This window comes from Artibeus jamaicensis, unplaced genomic scaffold (assembly GCF_021234435.1).
Source record: "Artibeus jamaicensis isolate MK-2021 breed Jamaican fruit bat unplaced genomic scaffold, CSHL_Jam_final contig_2170, whole genome shotgun sequence".
Lineage (NCBI taxonomy): Eukaryota > Metazoa > Chordata > Mammalia > Chiroptera > Phyllostomidae > Artibeus > Artibeus jamaicensis.
Window position 1 is genome coordinate 4098570 of NW_026521445.1, and position 21428 is coordinate 4119997.

Consider the following 21428-nt stretch of genomic DNA (forward strand, 5'->3'; position numbering starts at 1 on the left):
CTGGTGATTCTCCCTCAGGAAATGAGTACTCAGAATTCCGTCTTCGGGGAAACCACAGAGCTCTTCTTTCTCACGGGGCCTGTCTCTGGGCACCTCCACTAGAGCTTGCAGGACTACTCAGCTAGGCTCCTGGTGAGAGCTGTAGCTGAGCGTCAGGCTCACAGAACCAGAGGGCTGGGCCTTTGACGACAGCTCCCAAAATAAGGTGCCAAGCCCTACTTCTCACTTTCCCCTTGCACCCTGTAAGATGCTGGCACTGCCTTTGGAGCCATTACTCAGCAGCCTGAATGTACAGAAATAGGCTGAGCGCACAGACCAGGGAGGCTACTGCTCTTCCTCTGTCAGGGAACTGTCCTGGGGTAGTGAGCCCAGGCGGGGCTGTGCCGGGGCATGACCTGGCCTCCCACTCTCACTTCCTGTCAGGCAGTAGTCTCATATACAGGACAGGCTTTTCCTCTGTTCCTAGGCCTTTGAAGATGTCTCCTGCCCCCTGGGCCATACAGCGCCAGCTAACTGCTGAACATACTTCCCTACCTTCTCCATCTTTTCACCACACTCTTCCCACCTTATCCTAAATGAAAGCCTCGCCTGCCCTCTTATCCAGCCCTCTCCAGAGTAGGCAGCTTTTCCCCCTCCCCTGGCTCTCAGGAAAAGGCTGGCATTCTCCAGGCCTGGCTCCTCCATCCCTCCTGGGCACACTGTTTTACCTTCCTGCCCCACCCCTTTTAGATTCACGGATCTCCAGCACACTCTTACCCTCCTCAGGTTAACACCTGCCTCCCACCTTTCCTGGTCACTTAATCCCTGCCACCTGTTTTTGACTATTCTTGATACCCTGGCCCCACCATCAGTTTGAAAAAACAACACACGTCCCTAAATTCTGCCCAACCTGCCGCTCACTGTGAACAAAATTTTGGACAGGGCATCAGAACAGTCTGTGTCCTCTAAAATTCTCTTTTGACTCTGAACACAACTGACTTCTTCCTCACATGCTCACCCTTCCCAGAATCTCTTCCTTCTTCCATTTGGAGCCTGGACCCCTTGGCCTCCCATTTCCAGGGTGCTCACGACCTTGCTCTTCCCTGGGTCCTTCCTTGCTGACTTCTCATCTTGGGTAAGCCCTAAGTCTGCTTTCTTTGCTTTTGCTCCCAGATTGATGAGCTATGCTGTCTATTTACAAGCGTTCTCTGGCATTTGAGCCATTCCACTAAGATCATGCATGTCTAATTTTCCCCATACCTGCTCTTCAAGGTAGGAATTCTGGCACCCCAGGACAATTACGAAAGTTAAAACTTAGTACATGCCTGGCACTTTACACATACTAACTCACTAAATCCTCCAATGACAATGAGGAAATTGGAGCTCAGAGAGATTAAGTAAATTGCATCAGATCACAGAATTATTAGTAAGTGACAGAGTCAAGATTAGGAAACCTGGGTGAGACATTGTATTATGTCTCATCATAAGATGATCTTACACTCCATAGAAAGTTTGACTTTCATCAGAGATTCTGCTCATTTGTCAAATGCAACTGACAGTATTTATTCTTCATCTTGCTTGACTGTATTCAATTTTACTCCCTCAGTTTCTGTCCTGGACTGTCCCTTTCTAAAATGGCTTCTCCTCAGTCACTTCTGTAAACTCTTCTTTCCCTAACCACCCCAAAATGCTGGCTTTTCTCCATACTAGTGATTCTCAAAGTGTGATTTGAGCAGCAGTATCAGCCTGGCCTGGGAACTTGTCAGAAATGCAGATTTCTAAGCCCCGCCTCAGACCCACTGAATCAAAAACTGGTGGGGAGAACCGCTGTGCTACACCATTTCCCTGGCCCATCTCTTCTAAACTCCACTTTAATTTTTTTTTCCTTTCACACCGAAAACTACTAAAATTCTTCCCACTCCAGAGTGGTCTCCAAGAGCTCCAATTCTATACATCAACTACTAACAGTGCATCTCCCTGGCTACCTACCCATTAACTGTCTGCCAGGAAAAGAATTTCCTCCCATGCCATATCATTTCTGTAACTCCCTTCCCCAAATGGTAATACCATCTACCCAGGTGCCAGTGCTAGGATCCTGGGATTCCCTGACTCCTCCCACACTTACCCACCTAAAGAACCACTCATTTGTCATTGGAGTAAGTCTTATATTGGCAATATCCTCTCATCTGCATTGCCACAGCTCTGCTCCACGCCCTTACAGCTTGGATTATGGCAATTACCTTCTAAATGGGTCAACTGCCTGAAGTCTGGTTTCTTTCCAATTTCTCTCCACACTGCTTCCAGAATCATCTGTCTGAAACAAAAATCTAAGAGTGCTTGTCCTCTGCTTTTGAGATAAAGTTCAAACTCAGCATGGTGGTACTGCAAGGCGCCTTTATGCCCTGACCCCTGCTTGACTCTACAGCCTCACCTCCTGCTGTTTTGTTTTTTTTTTTTAACAGTGTACACCCCCCTTCAGTGCTCACAGCCCCATAGATAAGGAGGCTGGGTAATGGTTCGAGGCTGCAATTTACTCTGGCATGGGTACACTATGAGAGCCTCCTGCTGTTCTTGACATGTTCTCTTTGCTCCAGCTGTAGGGGGGGGACTGGAGTCAGACAGACAGAGTTCCTCAGATGGGCCACTCTTACAACCTCAAACCAATGTTCATGCTATTTTGCCCTTTCTTTACTTACCCATCTGCACAATTTCTTCTAGGGCTCAGCCGAGTCAGCTTCTCTATGAAACCTCCCCCAGATGCCCAGGCTATTCGGTGTGTTCTCACAGCCCCGACACTACGTCTTCATCAGGGCCCTTGACACTGTGCCCTGTCCTCAGAGCAGCCTGAGGACGGGCCAGTATGTTACCTCTGTTTAGTGAAATCCGGACACATAATCGGCCAGTGTTCAGCAAATAGCTGCTTAACAAGAAAAAAACTTTTTTCTTGAAAGGGGTCTACATTTACTGCTTATTTCCTAACTAACCCTACTTTTTCATTCCCAGTCATATTTCACCCCTATCATGCTACTGAAATAGCCCTTGAGGACAATGCTAAGTGCTCAACCAATTGACCTTATTCAAAGTCTCATCTTCATCAACTTTGCAACAGTGATGCAATCACCTGCTCCTCAAAAATATTCTCTTCCCTGGGCTCCTAAGCTGACACTTTCTGAATTCTCTTCACTTCCTGCTCTGCACTTTCACTGGTTCCTCTTCTCCTTCATGTTTTTTGCAACTGCTACACTAGGTACCTGGCAAGCACAGGGGTGGCTGGTGGCGGTGGGATACATGCAGTGATGTGCCAAGAAACTGGCTCTCTGAAGGAAAAGAGGCCTCTAATTTGTAACTTTAGTCTGCTCCATGGTGTAGATACTCTCACCACAACTGATTTCAGGCTAACATTTTAACGACCAGCTCACAAAATTCCTGAACATTTAATAATAGGCTCTCATGAGTCTGAGGCAGCTTCAGCATAGCACTGCATGTGCAGAAGTGCCAAAGACCAGTTTGACATCCAGCAGGGTACAGTCTGGAGGGAATACAGAAATAATTCTAAGACCAATGTGGTAAACATTAAGGGGAAACTGGAAAAAAAAAACCCAACAAAAAACCCCAAACAACAACAACAACAACAAACAACAAAACCTGGATTATCTTCTGGAGGGTGGGGCACTTGTAGTCCAGGCTCACTCTGCTAGGTGAGTGTTCTAGGAACCCATTTGCCTCAGTATACCAGCCGGTGTTGTTAGCGGCTGCATTTGCCCATTTCATGAAGGGTGATGATCTACAAGTGCACCTGTCCACACTGCGCTGAGTGTTCAGCTGTTTTTGACCAAAAATGGCATGACCCTTCTAGTCACCCAATCTCACCTGAAGCGAGTTGTTTTTGTTTCTCCAAGTGAAAAGAGTCCTCAAAGGGATATGTTTTGAAGATGTTGAAGAGGTGAAACAACAACAACAAAAAATGGCAGAAGCACTAAAAGGCATCAAAATCAACGAGTTCAAACACTGTTTTGAGCAGTGGAAAAAAACGCTTCATCAAATGGAGAGTTCTTTGAAGGTAACTGAAGTTTAAAGATGTAAGAATACGCAGTAAAAAAAAAAAACTCCACTTGGGGGGGGAGGTCCTTCTTCATACTGTAGTGTTTAAACAAGACCCCAGGGATTGAGTGGGAGAAGGCTTAATTAGGAAAAATTGGCCAACACTTTGTATATAAAGGGAGGGGAGTTTGAACTGGACCTTAAAAGTGGACTTTTAAAGGAAGGCACAGGGGTAAGAACTATACCAGGCAGAGGAACACCTTGAACAAAGACAGGATAGTACAGTATTTAGGGAAATGGCTAAGAGATCAGCAGAATTGGGATGCAAAGAGTGTGGGATACCAGATTGGATTCTACCCTTAACTAGTTTTGTGACCCTGGTCAAATTGGTTAACTTCCCCAGACCAATTTCTTACTTCATATTTCTTTAAAATAAGACTTTAATGGCTGACCTTAAAGAAGTAAATTACAAGAGTAGGGAAGAAGGAGAAAGGGAGACTGTATGTAGTGGAACTTTTAGGAGGCTAAATGCTATAGGACCCTCCACTAGTCCTTCCTGCTACCTGCAAGCTTTTGGCTCAATCCCAACCCCTTGTTTAAACCATCACATGGTTAGCTGAAGTCTCAGGTCTGCTCTTTCAAACTGAATATACTGAATCCTGACAGTTAATGCAAGGCAATTTAGTCCATCCTGCTTCAAGAAACAGAAGATTCCCCTTTTTTCTTAGAAAGTTTCAAGAAGATCCCACAGACTCCCCTAGGAAACTTATTCCCTTTGAGTAAGTTATATGATCCAGTCTACCTGGGACCCCCTCATCCCTACCTCTGTGTATCTTCTCCAGAGAACTAATTTTCATTTCTTAAAAAAAACAACAAAAAACAAACCTTTAAAACACTGTCAATCATGAGTCATATACAGAAAAGTACATAAAACATAAATGTAAGACATTATAGAGCAGGTGCCCATATCATTACAACCCGACAAGACAGAACTCTGCCACAATCTAGTCAGTCCTCCACATGTTACTTCCCAAGCACCGTCCTCCAGAGAGAAGCACAGTCTTGATTTATTGTAACAATCATCTTTGCTTTGCCTCTCACTACCCTCGGGTGAGAGGCAAAGCGGAGTATCCCTCCATATTAGTTCAGCATTGTGTTCTTTTTTAACACTTGATATGAACAAAACCATACTGCATGTGTTCCTTTGTTTCTTGCTTCTTTTGCTCAACATTCGGACATTTCACACTGTCATGTATAGCTAGCTCATTCTTTTCCATTCCATGGTTTTAGAGTGCTCTGAATGTGCCTGTTTACCCATTCCACTGAGGATGCACACTTGGGTTGTGTCCAGCCCTTGGCTGGTATGAACAAGGCTGTGGATATCCTTGCATTGTGTGCACAGTGTAGGTGAGCTGCCCCCAGGGTGCCAGGTGGAACTGTTGGGTTGTGTGGTGCATGTGTCTTCATCTTCATTCTCTCCTTTCTCCACTTTTTTTTCTAAAAAATTTTAGCTTCTATGCCTTTGTCCCTGTTTTTCCAACTTTTGATTATTTGGCAACTTTCTTGTATTCCTATAACATGTTTCAGTACTGATTCTAGATCTGTCTATCACCTTCCTCCTGTAGTTAAGAGTGTTCCTCTCCCAAGGAGTAAATTTGTTATTAGTCAAGTAGGTAACATATTTAGAACATTTTGAGAGTTCTTTCAAATGCACACAAAATGGAAAGCTTATATTTCATTAGTACAGGGCCAGGGACAGGCTTCTTTCTGTGAGGCATTGCATTATGGGAATTACTACCGTGGACTTTTGAGTCAGACCAAATTCACAAGCTATTTGTTGGCTATGTGTCCTTAACTTCTCTTGTGCTTTAGTTTCCTTATTGTCAAAATGTGAATAAAAGTTATACCACTTACAAGATTATTGTGTGTATTACATGTAACAATCTCTAAATTTGATCAAAGGAGAATTATAAACTTGGTCTTCAGGCAGGAAAGACAGACATTCAAATGCCTTCAGGCTGTGTAGTGAGCATGCATACTGAGTCTGCACTGAGGGTTTATAGTGAGCCTAAACACTGTTCACTCTTCTTTGTGGGGTGGCTGGCCAGGGTAGGCATGTGACATGCTGCCTGCGGCCACAGAACACCAAAGTGAAAATTGCCCCATTTGGGAATCAAACCCACAGCCCTGCCTTCATTCAACTCGCCAAAATGACACAAGAAAGGAGAAAGTGAATGGGATTAGAAATGCTGTAAATAAGAGGGCAAGAGAACACCACAGGCTAACTTACATTAACAAGCTGCCCTACATGGCATCCAGTCTTTGTACAATTTACTATAATGGCTGGAAGAGAAACCATTCCTAATCATCAGAGAACCCCATTTTAATTTCCCTTATCCTGCAGGCATTCCGTGTATAATTCTAGACTTTGTTGCTTACATTACTTGGGCTTAGGAGGTAGTTTTCCAAAGCCAGATACTTAATTACATGTGTAACACTTCAGGGCCAACACCTCATTACCAAATTAGGGAGTTAAGAAACTCCCTAATTATTATAACCACCTTCTTCCTACCCTCCCACCCTGAAATTATTAACGTTCATTTGGACTTTTCTGCTAGTCAACCCCTTTGTGAAGACACTGGTTTGGGACTCAGATCTTACTTCCATGTAAAGCTCAATAAATCCAACAAGGCTTTTGAGGAAGCAACGTTTCCAACTTGACATAACTGTTGGGCTGAATGCTGACCCATTACAGAGGCAATGAATGATACCTAGTGAATTATTTTTTCAGTTCCTGTACCACTATTATTTCAGTTATACTTAATGATTACTGAATGATGGGTTATGACAATATTTGCTAACTTCATGTCAATATAGCAAGGCCAGATGGTTTATTTATAGTTTGTTTCAGTAACATGTATTACCCACTAATGCAGTACTAGAGGAAAGGGCTCAGTATTTATATAATTACTTTTAGACTGTGGCTTTTAAAAGTAAGGCTGTTAATAATAAAAAATCAGCCCTTAACATATTCATTTGTTAATTTGTTATTCATATCAATTTGTGAATTGATAACTTTGGCACAAGCCCTGGAAGGAGACCCAGCACGGTAGGACTGCCGGCAGAGGTGCAGGTGCCAGCTCCTAATAAGAGAATGCCACATTCTGTAAGTTCCCATAAACTGCACAGTGGCAGCATAATTTGGTGCTCAGATGCCAAATGAAACCCCAGTGTTGGGTTTGTCTCCCAAAACGTCATACACTTTCATGGCTTATATTTTGGGACTGACGTGACAATGGCAACAAGTATTACTGGCATCAAAAAGGAGCCCAGGGAAGAATCTCATTAAGTGAGAATAAAGAATCGAGAGTTTACATAATACTCCTCAACCAAACATTTGACTCTTACATCATACAAAATCAGAGCTACTAATTAAGCACCCTTTTTACTTTATTTGCCCAGAGATTAGCCAGGGCCTAGCAAGCCTAGCCACAAAAGCCTAGCAAGTGATCAAGTATTGGCTCTAAAGGGCTGCCAGCTGCAGCTTCCTTCCTAAAGGTGAATGCACCTTAGACAGTGTAGCAGAGCTGGAGGCTGCAGTCAGGAAGTAGGAGGATGGGCCTTGTGAGAGCCAAAACTTTGGCTTAAGAGGCCAGGGTATAGCCCTAGCAGGTGCGGCTCTGTTGGGTGGAGTGCCGCCCTATACACCAAAAGATTAGGGGTTTGATTACTGGTCAGAGCACTGAAAAAAAAAAAGTCCAGGATACAGATTTGCAAATTATAGCCTCTTGAAACAGTGGCTGGGGCCATATATGAAATAACTTCTATAATTTTCATGTGTACCTGGTAGGAAATAGTCACAAATTTCAAATACCCGAGGAACTGAAGATTTTCCGCCAAAGGCCTACTTCTCCTTTTGAAAAGTGCTAGGACTTGGAGGCCCAGGCAACATAGCTTTGAAGATCACAGCTTTAGCCGAAAGGGGACAGAAATGAGTTAGGAAAACTGGAAAGTTACTTAAAACCATTATGTCCATTTATCAAATAACCCCTGCCTTCCCTACCTTATGAGAATAACTCTGACAGTAATTGTTTATAAATGTTGGCTATTGTATACCAGGCACTGTCCCAGGAGTGATACATGTATGACACCCAATCCCATGTTACAGACAAGGGAACCGATTCACAGAAGTTAAAGAACTTGCTCAAGGCATATAGCGAGGGTCTGGATTCAAAACTGGGCAGCTTGGCTATACAGATAATATATATTTTAACTATTATTTATAATGCTGTAAAGAATATAACAAAAACATGCATGAGAAAGTATTTTACTTTGGAAAGTTAAAGGTGCTCTAAGCAGCAGCTGAATGAAGTTCTGGAGGAAGAGCCTGATCTAGACAGCAAGTACGTCTACATAATGGCTGTTCACAAACAACTTCCCCCAAAAGACGTGAAAATCTGATCCTTGCCTGTTTCTCTCCAGTGCTGACTGCAGCCTATCATAGTGCCCTAGATAAAGTGAAGCCTTTGACAAGTGAAAAGGGCAGAACTCTGCAGGCCAGGTGCCTCACACAGGGCGTGGCACCCAGGTGATGAATAAATAGTGTTGGCCGAATTGAACACCTTCTAATCAAAGGCAATCTGAAGTGTGATCCTCATATTTCACAAAATGGCTTGAATATAATTTAGAATGTCAAAACAGGAAGGGGCATGTAGCAAGTTATGAAAATTAAAGAGAAATGGGGTATAAGTGAAATATGAAACCTGTAAAATTCAAAATAAAAAACCTGGTTATATGTCCTTGAAATCCTCTTTCCAAACTTAGCAGGGAAATGGGAGGGATGAGCTTTTGAGATGGACAAGCCAATTCTTTAACAATAAAATACCTCTCATTGTGTTGCACATATTTGCTATAGCATATTGTTCTGAATCAGCTGCTTAATATACCAGATGTTTTTGTTTAAAGGCTTAGTTTACCTTACATTATTCGTTAACAACCCCTACACTTTTTAGCAGAAATAAAATAAGATTTTCTATCACTTTAGACAACAAAATGGGTCCCTTATGACAAGTTGGGCTTATATCACTGGCATCAGATCTAATGAAACATTAGATTCACCTTATGTTCAACAAAGTGTTGTTTGGCTTGCCTGTAATTTCCAACCAATATCTAAGGACCTAATGAATATTGCAGGTCTTCCCATAATTCCCCAGAATTTAAGGAGTAATGGGGTTAATCCACGACCTGGCATGACGCAAATCTACCCAGGCAAAGAACCTTCTACGAAGACCCATGTGAGAAGCAGTGGGATATGACAAGCAAGAGCTCAGCTGGGCCTCCATGCAGCCCTTTATAAAAATTTGAAGCAGTTTAAAACTGCCTGTGTTTAATTGCCATAAAGAGGACAATAACTCGGTTTTTTAGGACAGTCATCCCTTGGTATTCAAGAGTCACTGGTTCTAGGACCTGCCCCCTCCTGCCCAGACACCAAAACCTGTGGATGTTCAAGTCCCTTACATAAAATGTAGTAGTACTTGCATATAACCAATTTATGTCCTCCTGTATACTTTAAATCATCTCTAAATTACCTATAATGCCTAATACAATGGAATGATATAGAATAATTGTTTTACTGTCTTATTTAGTGAATAATGATGAGAAAAGTCTATATGTGTTGAATATAGATGCAACGATAGTCGGCCTAACTACATAGCACACACCCACAACAATGTAACACTTTTGACCAGAGACTGGGTCCACAGGCTGGTGCAGAACCCATGGACACAGAGGGCCGGCTGTATGACACTCTCACTCAGTCTTTCTTTTCACACATCTGTAAAATGTTGCCCATACTACCTACTTGTAGAACTGACTCTATAAGACTACTTGGTATTGACTTTAAGAGCAGTGTGAAAAGATGTCCACACCATCTTGGGATTAGGAAAATAGGAAAAACAGACCTAAAAGCAGCAGTGGGTTTGCTAGGATAGGCTCCCAAAAAGCAAATGCTGACCTGATTGATGTGTGACCTACAACATGAGATCATGGCTATAAGCTAATGTTCTCTCTCTCTCTCAAAGAGTTACCTCTAGGCATTCATTTACACAATGGAGGTTTATATAAATGCCTCCTATACAGGATATCCCAAAGTTTTTAAGTTATTAGGGCTGAGGATGGGGGTGGTGAGCTGAACCCATCCTCTGCCAGTCTGACAGGGTTAGTTACACATGGTTTTGATTATTATCAGTTAAATGTGCAGCCACAAGATTAAAAGAAACATTTTAAAGGATTAATTAGTGAACCCTTGAAAAATTAAATTAAGGGCCTGTGTTGAAACAGCCAAAAGGAAACTAACACAGCATCGCAGCAACAGTGCTTGGAGTGCACTCAGATGGAAACGCTTGGGCTGGAAATACTCGTTTAGAAAAAGACCTACATCATTCCACCCTCCTTCATCAAGTAATCCAAGCCATCTGAAGTCCTCAAGGTCTAACCAAGAGAGATGTATTTTATTAAAGCCTCTCTCAGCTTGAACTAGATCATATCCTTGGGAATAAATAAATGTTATTCAGTGAACAAGTAGAAGAGATTCTCGATTACTACTACAGTTCCTTTGTGTAGACTGATTCTAGGTTAATGCAAAAAGCTCAAAAAAGGACATCGGATAAGGGAAAAGGCTTTATTATTCAGGATCAGCTCAGAGTCTGGCACTGACACTGACACATAACAGGGATAATTATCTCATTACATTTGACCTTTGGCACCCATTTGAAGTACTAGTTTCCAAGAGAGACAGGTTATATCCAGCAGATTCTCAGCAACTTCTGACAGCCACATTTACCCCAATTTCACCCAGTAGAGTTGTCAGAAGATATGCAGGAATACAAAGAACAAAATCATCTACTTTAGGGATCTTTTTCTTTTTCAAGGATTATTTTCCCTAGTGGCTTTCAAATCAAGAGAAAGATAGCTAGCATTATTGGCAAGGATTCATCATAAATAACACTGTCCCCCAGTCTAACACTCAAAATTCAAAAGGCAAATATATGTAGAGTTCCTAAATGTTCAGCTTAACACTGTGTGTTTTGTTTTGGAACAGTAATTTTATGGCTTCCCTTTATTTTTCTCCTTGGATAAAACCAGGAGAACCCTGCCCAACTGACCTTGGCAGCTCTGGTTGTTATAAACTTAACTTATAAGAATCAAAGGAATTAAAGAGTTATCATTAAGAACAGATTTGAAAAGTATCACAAAAATATGAAGAAAGTCTACACAGTCCTCAACTATATAGATAAAATAAATCAAAGTTCATGATTGCATGGGCATTCCCTCCCAAGGACATAGCACATAGTATATGAAGCTATGAAGTTACAATGGGGGCAAATATAAAACAACGGTTCATCTCAAGATGATCAATATGTAATTGTTGATTAAGAGAAGGGATGTTCAAGATATTTTGCACATTATAACTTAGTTAGTGTATATATTCTATATTAAAAATGCATAAAAAATTCCAAGATTTTTTGACTCAGTGGTATACTAGAAGGCAATTGCTTTTTATGTATATAAAGAGAATCCAAAAAAGCAAGTTAAAGCCAAGATTTATTTTTGAGGTTCTGGATTTTCAGCTCAGAACAATCTTCTTTTATAAAACATCAATATGATATCAGTAATTTTTCTTAAAATCTGATGACTGTTTTATTTAAAGTTGCAGCACCCAGAGAACTGAGGACTGAATTCAAACCCAAGCTTCAGTATATGATTACTGAGTTTATAAACATCTCCTCTTGTAAATGGCAAAAATCACAACCTCTTATAGAACGTGATGTTGAGTTGGTAACATAGCAGATTGCTTAGCAAGAATATGGGGAACTTAAATCTCACGTGGGAGATATAGTTGGGGAAAAAAGACAAATAAGGGTTCTAGTGTTGTTCTACTTCTTCCAAAGAGTTGACTGTCTTTAAAATAAAAATGATTTTAACTAAAGGGACTATTATCATTGAATCACACGCTACATCAACATAAATGTACTTATCTGAACATCACATTTTTATACATACTAAAAAAAAACCAAAAGAAGTAGAGTGAAAAGATTATATATTTTAAATGCAAGTATATTTGCTGGAGGCAGTACAGATCCAGGGGTCTTCAGCGGCGGGCCTTCACAGACAGACCTCCTGCTCTGGCCAGCAGGTACTTTACACTGTGCATAGAAAGTCTCAGAGAAACAAGAGACAAGTCTTGTTTTTTGCCACTATATGCTGGTATGTCATTATAGCAAAGGATATGAATAATTGAAAAAGTGAAGACTACTTATTGAAAATGTGTAAAAGGATTGTCTCTAAAAATGAAAAATGGTGGCTTTCTTATAGAGCCACTTTGATGTGTTTATATATTGTTTTAATGGGCCAAAGTTCAGTTAACTTACTCAGATTAAGATCTATAATTCTGTTGACTGTTCAGGACTACAGTAGTCATCTTGAGACTTTCTGTGGAAGTAGGTACAAATTTTCCTCATGGAGCTGGGAGTAATAGTGACCTAGAAGAAGAAAGTTTAGATTTCAGACATTTTCTAAGAAAAGTCCACTTGTTACTGTAGCAAGTTACAACTAATAGATATTTTACGTTAGGATGCCTAGAAATTTGATTATTAGTCAGACAGCTTTCAGTCTCAAATACTTTTATGACCATGTCACTTTTGGTTGATTTTTACCAAATACAGTAAAAATAAGGCAGGGACTTTCACGTGAACAGAAATATTTACCAGTTAGACCTCCTAGTAGGAACCAAAGACGTTACAAAAAAACTACTATCCTCTTTGAAATGAGTAAATTACCCTCTCAAATTTAAAACGACAGGTATTCAAATGGCAGCTAACTGCCCTCTTCTGAAGTCTACATTATCACCATGTACATAAACTTAAAGAAACTTTAGCTTCAAAGACTGAAAAAATAAACCAGTGTTAAAAAAGAAGTGAGCCCAAAATGGAGTCACAGGTGCTAAGCCCCACCTCAGCAAACCAGACTAGTAATATATAACCCATTTGCAGTTTCAGCCTCTCCCAGGAGCGTAGCCTTTAACCAGTCTGGAATTTCCTGATGAATACCAGTGAGGTAATCTGCTTGATAGACCCCCTGCCTTTTCCTAAAGAAAGGGGACCTTGTCTGAAATAATTCATTCTTTCAATTTTCCTTTCCCTTCCTCCTTTCTGTCCTTGAAAGCCTTTTTCATTTTGCCCTGGCCACGTATTTTAGTTGGTTAGAGCATTGTTCTGTTATGTCAAGATTGAGGGTTCAATACCAAGCCAGGGCATATACAAAATTCAACCAATGAATGCATAAATAAGTGAAACGACAAATAGATGTTTCTGTCTCTCGAGTCAATAAAAATAATACAAAAAGCTGTTGATTCTATATAGCCCCTCAGGACTCCTTTCTATTTGCTAGATGGGATGCTGTTTGATTCATGAACTGATGAATTTTGTTTTAACACTGCAAGTATCTTGAACCAGCACACTCTCTTTTAAAATGTTCTGTAGCAAGGTCTTAGCTAAAGTTTGTGCTCTAAAATATTTCTAATTTATTACTAAAATTATGGGATAGGCGGCTTCATGATAGTAGGAGGGTGAGAGAACTGGCCTACAGTAATCCAGCTTCTACCTTTTGAAAGAGCAGATGTTGCTGGTCATGATCTCTGGATTGCATTTTAGTCATTCTACCACTTTCTCCGTAACACAGGCACGAGCTACTATGGCCTACACAGAAGTTTCCTTAACCACCTCCCCTCAACTAACAAACTGATTAACAGAAACTTCATTCCCTTTGGCTGCTGCCCATGGCTCACCTAATGCTCTCAGCTACTTCTGCCTCCATCATTATAATCAGTCATTTGATTTTTAAGGTTTATAAATCTATTTCTGTCAGCAGTTTCTGCTTTTTGAAATAATCTAACTTTAAATAGTGTATCAACTGAAAAATAAGAGCCCTGAAAAGATAAGTAAAACTAAGCTGATGTTTAAAAGAGCTAAGGGATAATCATTAAAATCTAGAAGGAGTCTGTGTTTAAATTGCTGTGCAGGTATCTAAGTTTTGCTTTACTTTAAATAATCATAAACTAATTACAAACTGGTAATCTATTTGTGGATGTTGACAATTTGTATGTAAAAAGGGAAGAAGTCTATAAAATGTGTTGCCAATGGCTTGAGGCTGGGGAAAATAAGCAAAAAGCGGCAGGGAAGAAAATGTCAAACAGAGGGGAGGAAGGTAGTTCTGAACTGATATCCTGGAGGATAGGAGGCTTTGATGAATCAGACAGCAGGGCTGAGGGGTATGGACCTTAACAGGAGTGACTTTAATGGGAGTAAATAGGGTTGCCAGATAAAAATACAGCACATACCCGGTTACATTTGAATTTCAAAAAAATAACTGTTTAGTATAAAAACTTATGCAACATCTGTCCTGTATTTTTACATGCTAAGTCTGGCAACCCTAAAATAAACAGATTTACTTAAAAGCATCCCTACTTCTGAGAAGGAATCTGTACCTGCCCTGTTCAAGTTAGGAAATGCATCCTACCACCACCGTTGACTTACTGGGCCTGGAGAAGTCTTCCCGCTCTGTCTCCTGGAATTGGGGGTCTGAGACGATGGACTTCGTGGTGATGAATTCTCAGCCTTCCGTTTGGCCGCCATGGCCAATAACCAGTTTTTGTTCTCTGGGGAGCTATTCTCTTTGCCTACCAATTCAGATCCTTCTCCACATGATCCCAAAGGAAGAGATAGCGTCCCACAGCCCTCTGAAGCATAAGGACTGGCAGGAGAAGGAGGCTCTGAGACACTCATACTGGTTCCTTCGATCTTGCTTGATTTGGTAGGACCCAGAGAGTCCTTACCAAGGTCTTCCTGGTTGCCAGTAAGGCAGCACAGATCCAAATGAAGCTTTTCAACTGGGTCATCAAGCTCAGTCACGCAGCTGCAACTCTTCACACACTTTTGTTTCACATTCTCCAGACAACTTGAGTCTAGCCTCCTCTTCACTCTATTTCTAGACTCTGAGCAAGACACTGCTTGGGATGATTTTAGGCTCACAGGAATGAGGGCTTTTCTTGGAGATGTGATCTTGGTCTCACAAGCAGTTGGAGTGATGGGTGGTGATGAAGAAGGTGTTTGGGTCATCCAGTTTCTAATGGACATCTTGAAAGATGAGGACGGCTTGGGGGAGACAGAGGAGATGGAGCCTCTTCTGCTAACGGGAGACCGGGCCTTGGCAGGAGGGGTTTTAATGGAGAATGTGGGAGTATTGGAAGGAAGAGGGAGGTCTCCAGCACAGCTCGGAGCACAGGCTGCTGAGGAAGGGGAGGAACTAGATGGACTGATCTTTACTCTGGGGGCTTTGGCAGGAGTACTCTGGCCACTTGTCACTGTTCCTATGAAAGAAAAGAGGGCCACAAAAGTCAGAAGTGAAAGCCAAAGAAAATCCCACAATCTGTGTCAAGGAAAATTATAGCTAACTTAATCACCCAGGGGTTGCGTTCCCAGATAATCGATCGTATAAATCACTTGATTCTTACCATACCCTCTTAGACTTTTCCTTCCCCTTTCCTAACTGCCAGCCTCCCAACTGTCCTACTGTAAAGCTTATACTTGTAAAAACCTATAAAATTCAGGAAAAAAAAAGATTGAAAGCATCTAGGTGAACCAATTTTAGTGTTTTTCCTATACTTGGGCATGTAATCCATGTGACTTGAACACAACCCTTTAGCTCCTCTGCCTCAGTTTCCTTATTTGTAAAATACAGTTTTTAATCTCCACAAGTATTCTGTCAAATTCTTAATGTTATCAGGCCCCATGTGGTTTTCCACTGTAATTTACACAGGGCTACAGTTCTCCACGAGCCAAAGAACATTTCGGAAATTCAATGCTTGCTCTCAGTAAAGCAAATTAAACAGTGAGTAGAACTTTTCTCTATGTGTTTTGCCCCTTGTTTATATGCAATGGCAAGTCCTTCAGGCAAATTCTTATAAACTTTATGCTTCTTCCCCCTCAGGCCTCACCAGACAACACTGTATTTTCTCACTTTCCTTCGGAAAGTTCTAGGTTTCTGAGTAGTGTTTCTGTCTTCAAATAACAAGGAAGACATCTATTTATTTCTTAGCCATAAAGTCTTTGAATTATAGCTCTGATATTTTAATTCAGTTTAATGATTAATTGCACTTTATACGCAACTGAACTTAGAATGGCCTGACATAAAAATACAATCTTTTTAGTTAGAAGATTTACTAAGTTCAGTCATTTAGTTAGTTACCCTGCACATTTTACCCTGTGCTTTTTCACTACTCAAGCAGCCTTGCCTTGAGGTAAGAGAAATTCTACCAATCGAATTGCCTAAACTTTTCTCATAAACCATATTTAGAAATGGCCAAAATGATACCATTACTTCAATAAAAATCAATACTAGAAAACCCCATTTTGTTATAATGTACAATGGAAGGGGAGCTAGAGCCAGGGGTCTGTCCATAAAGCGTCTGGCGATAAATCTGACATTCATGTTCTAGAGATTGATTATAGTTATTATTTCACACAGAAAGAAACTTTTCATTTGCTACACTCCTCAGTGCAAGTCAACAGTCATTGCACAACCTACAGTCATTAGTGCCATTAAAGTGAGCTGCTTAGGGCAGAAAGTCCCAAAAGAGTATGAGTCTTACAACATGCAGATTTGAAGGCAGGACTAGGGGAGGGGAGAAGAAGCCGGGTAAGGCACAAATCAGGTGTGTCTGTCTCTGTTACTTCAGTGGCAGACACCTGAAGTGTTTACCAAAGGTCAGTAGGAAGTCTGATGTAGCGGAAAGTTGGGGCACTTCTTTTCCTTCAGGATGTTATAATGGAGAAATAGACCATGGGGGGTCAAAGAGCAGATTTTATTAACTTTGAAGGTTAACGGAACTTAAAATTCTGGGTCAAATTTAAACTTTCTTTTTTAAAGTTTTAACAGCAATTAGATTGTAAAAGTAATACAAGTTCATGTTAAAAATTCAAGTACAGAGAGAGGGGAATAAGGTAAACAGCAAAAAGTACTTTTCAACCATCTTCTTTCACTCATATGTGCATTCCACAATTTTCTATGTGCTTATTAGCACAAAGGTATATGTATATACCTTAAAAAACACAAGGGATCATTAAACACACATGTTCGGCAGTTTGCTCTTTTCTATCTTTAGTGAAAGTACGCTGAGATGGCTTATGCTTTTCTTTAACAGCTGGATAGTATGCCACCATACTGACCCACAGATTCAAATATGACATGCCATATAGCACTTCATCTACTTAAGTGCATCAACCCCCATTAACTCGAGGCACTGCATGAGATCTGATGACACAGGACAGACTGGGTTACTGCTCTAAAGATGTCTGAAAAGTTAGTGCCTTTGAGAAATTACACAGAAAACTTACAAATAATCATTCAATGTGTAGCTTCTTTTTATATAAGGGTTTGCCACCTGGCCTCACTCTACCTTTCAATCTTAGTACGTACTATGCTGCTTTAGGGTCCTGTTACAGGAGACCACTCACTGCTTCCCGAACAAGCTGTGCACTGTCACATCTCTGTCTTTATTCATGTGGTTTTCGTGCCAAGTCTGCCCCTTCTTTGCCAGGCAAAAATTTTCCTCATGTTTCCAGGATCTGATGACAATTCGCAAACCTCTCTCTTCTCTCATAGAGCTCTTCTCTCCATAGGAAAAGGGTTTGCAAGGCTGTTGTTTATACAGCTAGGAGTAATGTTTAGAATATACTATAGCTGTTTTTTGTTTTTCTAAAAATTTGCCTCCTGGACTAAACTGCAAGCACCTGAAGGGCAGGTGATGATGATTTAGTCATTTTTAGGTCTAGTGACTAAAATGTACCTAGCCAGGAATTATCGAACCATGTTTGTGAAATTTCATTATCACTGAGAGGGATGAAGGTGAGGTTCCAGGCATCAACAAAAAACCCCTCTGCAACAGGAAGCTAAACAACAAAACAAACAAGCAAGCAGAATAAAAACAAGACACTGAAATAGAGAACAGAGGGACAGTGACCAGAGGGGAGAGGGAAGGGAATTTAAGGGGAAAAAAAGGGGGGGAATTGGAGGAACAAATAGGAAGGACACAGGGACGAGAACTAAGGGGGGTAGAAATGGGAGGGAGGTGAGGAGCAGGGGGGGGTGCTGGGATGGGAGAAATACACAAAAAACTGTACTTGAAAAATAACTAAATTAAAAAAATGTACAGGGAGGGGATAAGCCAGTGGAAAGATGTTAAAGATAATAAAAATATTTTAACAACAACAAAAAAACCCTCTGTAAATATTCTGCTGACTTTCGAGACTGCAGCAAGCACTTAAGATAGAACAGGTTAGGTTTCCTTCTCTTCAAGATAAGGATTATCATCTTTGTCACTCAATAATGCCTAGATCAGCAGTTCTTGATACTGGCTGCACACATTAGACTTAGTTGGAGCTTTATAAAAATACAGGTAGTTGGCCTCAATCCCAGACCCAGCAGGCAACTTATGTGACACACAAACTTTTAAAAAGCTCCACAAGTGATTCCAATACACAGCCAGGGTTAAGAACCATTGGCCTTGTCAGATCTCTGGCTGAAACAGTGAAAGAATAGTAAGTCACAGAGAGGTACTGGCTGGGAAAAATAGGGCAGAGAGGAAGGGGGCTGTGTCTTGGGATTTAAAGCCTTCCAGCTGGTGTGCTAAAAGAGCCAGAAGAGAAGATACGCAATCCAGGACAGTCAGGAAAGTTGGGGTGGCCATTAGAAGATTGGGAAAACAGAGGAACATAATTTTCAAAATGGTGGTGTGATTAGCAGTAGCCAATCTGTGGCTGGATGGTGGCTTTCAGGACTGAATGGTCAGTGTGCTAGCCTCTGGCACTCACATCAGGTTGTCACTCAGGTGTGCTATTCAGAATAACTCCAGCACCACTCAGAAATGGAGAAATCTAGGTATAACCCCTAGATTGGTCTTATTAGAACCTAGCTTTGCTGTGTTGGGTTCTAAAGAAAGTAGTACTGTAGAGTGCTCCCAAACACACTCTAGAATCAGACTACAAGGGTTTAACTCTGGTTCTACTTCAACTTCACAGCTGTATACTCTTAGGTAAGTCCAACTTCCTTGAGCTTCAGTTTGTTATTTGGAGAATTAACTGAGATTATCCAAGTAGGTCCTTAAAACAATTATATAATACTCAATAATGGCTATATGTTGTTGTTGTTATTATTATGATACAAATTCGGTCAATATGTGGAACTTCTTTTGGGACTTGGATTCCAAAATTAAGAATAATTAATGACATATTAAAAATAAAGTTAGAAGCAACACCCTTCTCATCAAAAATCTTAAAATCGTTATAGCTGTTGACATAGAAAACTCACCTCTGGAAATCTATGTTAATGGAAGGGGGGACCTTAAATTCATAAAACAATTTTCACAGAGTATTGGAAGCAAATTGTCCAACTATACAAGAACAGCCAGGTAAATAATGCACCACTAACTCAGTGGACTATTTTACATTTTCTAAAAAGATAACATAGAAGGTGCTTAGAATATCATGTTCGGTGAAAAAAATCCCTAAGTAATTAAAATGTATATACAATATAACTCTGACTCTGTTTAGAATATAAAGGAGAAAAATCTGAAAAAACACTCAAAATGTTAAAATTCTCCATGAGTAGCCCTGCTGGTGTAGCTCAGTGGATTGAGCACGGGCCTGCGAACCAGACAATCGCGGTTTGATTCCCAGTCAGGGCACATGACAGGGTTGCAGGCAGGTTCCCTGCAGGCCAGTTCCCAGAAGGGGACGCACGAAAGGCAACCACACATTGATGTTTCTCACCCTCTCTCCTTCCCTTCCCCTCTAAAGATAAATAAATAAAATCTTAAAAAAAAAAAAATTCTCCATGAGTAAAAATACTGATGGAGGATTTCCACCAAGATGGAGGCGTAGGTGGAAACACTGCTTCCTCGCACAACCAAATCTAAAAACAATAAAGTTTTAACAACAATAAACACAACCAAACCACACAGAAAATCGAACAATACGAAGTCCGAAAACAACAAACCACTCAGCTAAACCCGTGAGGGGCGAAGCCAGCAGCAGAGCAGGTCGGGCAAAAAAGATCCCCTGATGCGGGCAGTGCGCAGGCAGCTGAGGGCATGGATCCCAGGTGTGGGGTAGCTAAGGGCAGACCCAGGGAAGACGTGGTGCAGCTGGCTGTCTGGTCGGTTGCGCATTTGCACGCAGATAAACCAGTGAAGAGGTGAGCATTGAGACAGATCTCGCAGGCCCCTGCAGTGCAGGGCGGCGGGCTTGTACATTTGCGCTCAGATAAACGGGCGAGGGCGAGTGGTGAGGCGGGTGAGGCCTACCCCGCGAGCACCGCCACTGCTCCCTCTCTGAACCCGCCCCCACATACAGCATCACAAACCCGCGACCTGGGTGGCCCCACCCTGGTGAACACCTAAGGCTCTGCTCCTCTTACGTAACAGGCAAGAACAGCTCAAAACATGGCTCAAGAACAACTCAGAGCCCCAGAGCCAATAAATCTAAGTGATGAAGAAATATCCATACTTTCAGATGCACAGTTCAAAACACATGATCAGGATGCTCACAGAACTGGTTGATTTTAGCCACAAATTAAGAGAAACATATGAAGGCTAGACTAATTGAAATGAATGGAAATGCACAGGAAACCAATAGTAATGGAAAGGAAACTTGGACTCAAATCAAGGGAATAGACCAGAAGGAAGGAAAAAATGACCAAACAGAAAAGAATGAAGAAACAAGAATTCAAAAAAAATGAGTAGGAACCTCCAGGACATCTTTAAATGTTCCAACATCCGAATTATAGGGTTACCAGAAGTGGAAGAGGAACAGCCACGAGTGGAAACCTTATTTGAACAAATAATAAAAGAGAACTTCCCCATTCTGGCAAAGGAAATAGACTTCCAGGAAGCTCAGAGTCCCAAAGAGGTTGGATCCAAGAAGGAACACACCAAGGCACATCATCATTACATTAGCCAAGATTAAAATGAAGGAGAGAATCCTAGAAGCAGCAAGAGATAAGGGGACAGTCACCTACAAAGGAGTTCCCATCAGACTGTCAGCGGATTTCTCAAAAGAGACCTTATGGGCAAGAAGGGGCTGGAAAGAAGTATTCCAAGTCATGAAATCCAAAGACCTACATTCAAGATTGCTCTATCCCGCAAAGCTTTCATTTAGAATGGAAGGGCAGATAAAGTGCTTCTCAGATAAGATCAAATTCCAGGAGTTCATCATCATCAAGCCCTTATTATATAAAATGTTAAAGGGACTTACCTAAGAAAAAGAAGATAAAAAAGATGAACAGTGAAAGGACAG

At 41.2% G+C, this 21428-nt stretch overlaps 1 protein-coding gene across 5 annotated transcripts in view; it reads right to left on the reverse strand.

Annotated features, from left to right (window-relative positions):
• The window catches only part of DTL (denticleless E3 ubiquitin protein ligase homolog), a 108930-nt gene that overhangs the window by 43513 nt on the left and 43989 nt on the right, over positions 1–21428 (reverse strand). For 4 of the 5 annotated variants that reach the window (XR_005081355.2, XR_008390276.1, XM_037136983.2 and 1 more), the window contains exons 14-15: positions 14613–15445; positions 12450–12560 (exon numbers count right to left, since the gene is read on the reverse strand). Coding sequence is in view for 3 of the 5 variants with exons in the window: in XM_037136983.2 (XP_036992878.2) it covers positions 12462–12560; positions 14613–15445 (932 nt within the window). In the remaining 2 variants the exon portion in view is untranslated. Of the gene's footprint in view, positions 1–10680; positions 12561–14612; positions 15446–21428 lie in introns of those variants that run through there. The other variant, XM_037136980.2, reaches the window with a different exon arrangement.